The 4,125-nt window shown below is 30.2% G+C and overlaps 1 protein-coding gene across 2 annotated transcripts; it reads left to right on the top strand.

Moving 5' to 3' along the window:
• The first annotated feature begins 1,327 nt into the window (after nt 1-1,327).
• Nucleotides 1,328-3,222, top strand: jagn (jagunal). 2 transcript variants are annotated; one of them, XM_025218111.2, is made up of 5 exons: nt 1,328-1,464; nt 1,563-1,686; nt 2,039-2,180; nt 2,425-2,640; nt 2,811-3,222. In XM_025218111.2, the coding sequence occupies exons 2-5, from the start codon at nt 1,595-1,597 to the stop codon at nt 2,937-2,939; spliced, it is 579 nt and encodes a 192-aa protein (XP_025073896.2). In that variant the 5' UTR covers nt 1,328-1,464; nt 1,563-1,594; the 3' UTR covers nt 2,940-3,222. The 2 variants fall into 2 exon arrangements, with proteins under 2 accessions (XP_025073896.2, XP_088927486.1); XM_089071360.1 differs by having other exon boundaries at nt 1,373-1,391.
• Nucleotides 3,223-4,125: the final 903 nt, after the last annotated feature.

Raw genomic sequence — 4,125 nt, 5'->3', positions numbered from 1 at the left:
TTTATTATGAATGTTAAAAAATATTTGCTGAATAGACGTACGCAGGGAAAACTTTTATTTTCTATCTTTTGCTGTGTGATGAAAGTTGTAAATCGATGTGGAATTGTAGGCTTTGCGTTGGCAAAGTACATGTGTGCAGGGAAAGAATTTTTTCTCCCCTTTCCCTCCTCCGCACCGCGCGGGTATTGTATATAAATATATTATATACACATATCATAGTTACATATCATAGTGTTAAGAAGGACTAGTACATTTTTTAATCAAGCGCGATATTTTTTTCTTCAAAACTCCCGTAGGAACCCTAAGCACAGGACGTCCTCAGGATGATCCTGTATAAGTCCTGAATATCCCGAGACATATGTAAGACATGTTTAGGACACATTATACTTAGACAAAAATTTCTGGACGTCCTATGGATTAGTAAATAAGCGCCTCATTACGTCCTCGGGATTTACGTTTATTTTACATTATTATTTAGTACACTGACGTCGAATGACGAAAAATAATCTTAAATCATTGTCATAATGATGTCATCTTGCTACTTGGGATACGATGATATTCTACACAGATTTTGTACGAATAAGTATAAATAATCTTAATATCTTCGGTATGATCACAGTACATTCAGTATAAATACAAAATATTCGTATGAGATCATATGCTGATAGGGTATATTCGGTATATTCTGAAGATAAGTTTAAGAATATACGAGAAATGATATATCATCAAGATGTCATATGAATGTTCTCTGATTAGGCAATAGTACGTATGACCACAGTACTTTCAGTACGAGTGTAAAATATTCGAATGATATTATGTGCTATTAGGGGATTTAGAAAATGAAGAAACAATATTGACAAATATTAATATAATTAAAAGTGTCATATTAAAAAATATTACAATAATATTACAATAATACAATAAACATGAAATTTAAATGCAGATGCAATGTTAAACAAATTAAGATGCTTTAACTTCTAATATTTATAAATTAATGTTTTATTTATTATTTATTTCTTCCATACAACTCATCAATCATTAGTTCGTGCCTCTAGCTAGTCGATTCATTTCGATACAAATCAAGGAAAGAGCAGTAAAGAAAGAAATTTACAATTAACAATTAAAATTAAAATTTTAATTTTTTATAACATCTACGAGATGTATATTCCCGCCACTTTCTGTTGAACATTAAATGCTTGTATAGGCATCTCATGCTAACAAACGGAGAAATTATAGAGGAAAAGTGAGACGGAATATCCGTGCCCTGATTGGTTACATACCTCGCTCGCGCATATGCAGTTCATTTTTACATACGCTGAAATCGGGAGAGTTGCGCTACTGTATATACCGTGTCACTGGTTTCACTCCCGTGATGATATACAAGGCGCGAGGTACGAGTACAAGGCCTGACAAGGCCCGACAAGGCCGTTAGGGGCAACTTGGTTTCCCATCTGACTGCGCAAGGTTTAAAAATAGTTAAATACGCGCTGATGAACAACTAGGCATAAATTGGCTTAGATTCTAGTTTTTGGTTCGAACGTGAATTTTTTCCGTATCCTCAGATTATTCGAGACCGACGCGAGTCTTGCTGATTATGGCTTCGAAAGTTACGCTTTCCCAGACTCTGGGAACAGATGGGAATGATTACAGTCATCGACAGAAAATCGCCACACACTACCAAATCAGGTGAGAAAACTCGAGAGAAACGCGGAATCATTTTTCGGCAATTCTCATTCATTCAATAGCACGCGATAATTATTTATATTTGGCTGAATGCACCTGTTTCAAGAACTATTATTTATGTCAATGCATATCACATATATCTTATATATCAATCAAGCTTTAATACAGTCTGTAAAAAATCGAGTAAAAATTCAGAGTATAATCTCTTATCGCATATTGAATGAATAAGATTTGAAGGTGAAAAATGTAAACAAATGTGTATGGAATATGAGATATAAAGTTATGGAAGAGTATGTACATGTAGTTTTATTTTCATTTAAAAATTTATAAAAATATTAACTATACTTATTTCCAGTGCGACAAACAAATCAAGACTTAAGTATTGTATATTTTTTCATTACCTATTATTTTTCGTCATGCTCGCCAAACTGTCTGCAGATATATTAGATCATCTGGATATATTTATCTTGGAAATTGAAGAATTACAAATACCACAGGTATAATAAAGAAATATTTCAATTGCCTATTGATAAAACTCAATAATTGTTGTTTAATTGATTGGAAATTTATTTTAAACAATTATATAACATGAATCTTTTATATTTTTAATTGTGAATTAATTTCATCATAGATGCAATGCAATAAAGCATACTTTTTGTAAATTTTCTTTTTTATTTTGTAGTTCTTATATGTATATTTATGTTTGATCGCTTAATGAATTAATTTTTTCTTCTATTTCAGCCATTATGGTGGGAATACATATGGTGCACTAGTTTGTTATTATCTTTTCTCGGTCTCTCTGCGATTAAAAAAAATAAGATCAAAACACTGCAGAAATATATGATAGGTATCATTTTGCTAGGTTATGGTCCATTACTTTATGCCATAGTATATTATTTTAAGGATGTCTGGACATATTTGACTGTAGGCGAATCTGAAGACATTCATTTGTGGCAGGTATAATTATTTTCAATCCAGAGTTTCTTAATTAAACTTTTTATTAAATAAAATTGTATGTGTATGTATATTTATTTTACATACTTGCAAATATCTATTTTGGACGAAATGATTTTACTCTTTAATTTTGTATGCAAATCTTTTGTTTACATATATATTTTGTTTTTCAGAGCCTACCATATGGTGTACTTTGGTATGGTTTTATTCTTTTAGCCTCACAAGTTCATAGTTTCTCATTGTATTTTTCATGGAATTTGCTAGTCGCATGGAAAATGCGAGGTGCCAAAAAAATGGACTAAGCTCGAGAAGCAATTTCGAGAGCAATTGACTCTCCAAAAATTATGTTTATATAAACTATGGATGTGCATCTTGTAATGTGAGTCGGTACGGTGCTGTTTACGATAAAAAAGAAAAAATACACTATTGTTTTGTGCAAGAACTGTAAAATCTAGAAAAAGAAATGTATATGAATGAGAGAATATCATTGCATTTGTGTATATACATATATGTATGTATGTATGCCACGTGCGCGTATAAAAGAGAGAGAAAGAATAAAGATACATACTACACACAGGAATTAAACATACATTTTATTAAAATAATACGTTATTATAAATGTTTATTGCATACATTAATGGATGATTTGAACATGCTATTTATATCTACCTATCTCACTCCTTTCCCCTTTCTTTCTCTCTCTATTTTTAAAAGATGCAGTTAGTATTCTCATTAAGCTTATTCTTCTTGGTTGAACTTATTGCACATTGAAGGAAAAAAGAAAAAAAGATGGAAAAGTTCAATTAAAAAGAACAGGCCTATTTCTGTAAAAACTACTTGTCAATCATTTGAAAATCATTTGAATGAAATATTGTGTTCATAAGAAATATGTAGCTGTAAATAAAATTTACTAGATATTTTTTCAGGATTATTAACATAAATTTAAAAAAAATGCTTAATATTAGATACTATTTTATATGATCAAAGGGACAAATGGATTAAGATATGTAACGAAAGTTCAGTTTTGAAAAAAATGCTATGAAAGTTGTTTTATTGAAAACTTTTCTAAATTGTATTGATTTTATCTTTAGTATAAGAGATAGCTTAATTATTAAAGGATTATTTATGGACTAGGTGATACACAAGGGCATATACATACAATTGACGATTATGCACACATACACATACGATGATGTCGATATTTGTCAGAAAATTCGTCGATCGTAAATATTTAAATTCTCGAAAATAGACAAAAAAGTATAAATGATCAAATAAAAATCATTCTTGGAAACGCCAAGAGTTCTGAAAATTTTAAGTTTAAGGATTTGCGAAACTAGTTAAAACTTGAACTTTCAAAAGATTTGCGAAACTGCTAAAACTTGAACTTTCAAAAATTAGTAAAATATTGAAGAAACATCTTTGTAGGCTTACGGTAAAATTTCAAAAATAGTAATCGCTTAGTAATTAGAGTGTAATAAGAAGAAGTGC

The sequence above is a fragment of the Pogonomyrmex barbatus genome, unplaced genomic scaffold (assembly GCF_055798465.1).
Source record: "Pogonomyrmex barbatus isolate J1 unplaced genomic scaffold, ASM5579846v1 scaffold11, whole genome shotgun sequence".
Classification (NCBI taxonomy): domain Eukaryota; kingdom Metazoa; phylum Arthropoda; class Insecta; order Hymenoptera; family Formicidae; genus Pogonomyrmex; species Pogonomyrmex barbatus.
This window is presented reverse-complemented; position numbering and strand designations above follow the sequence as displayed.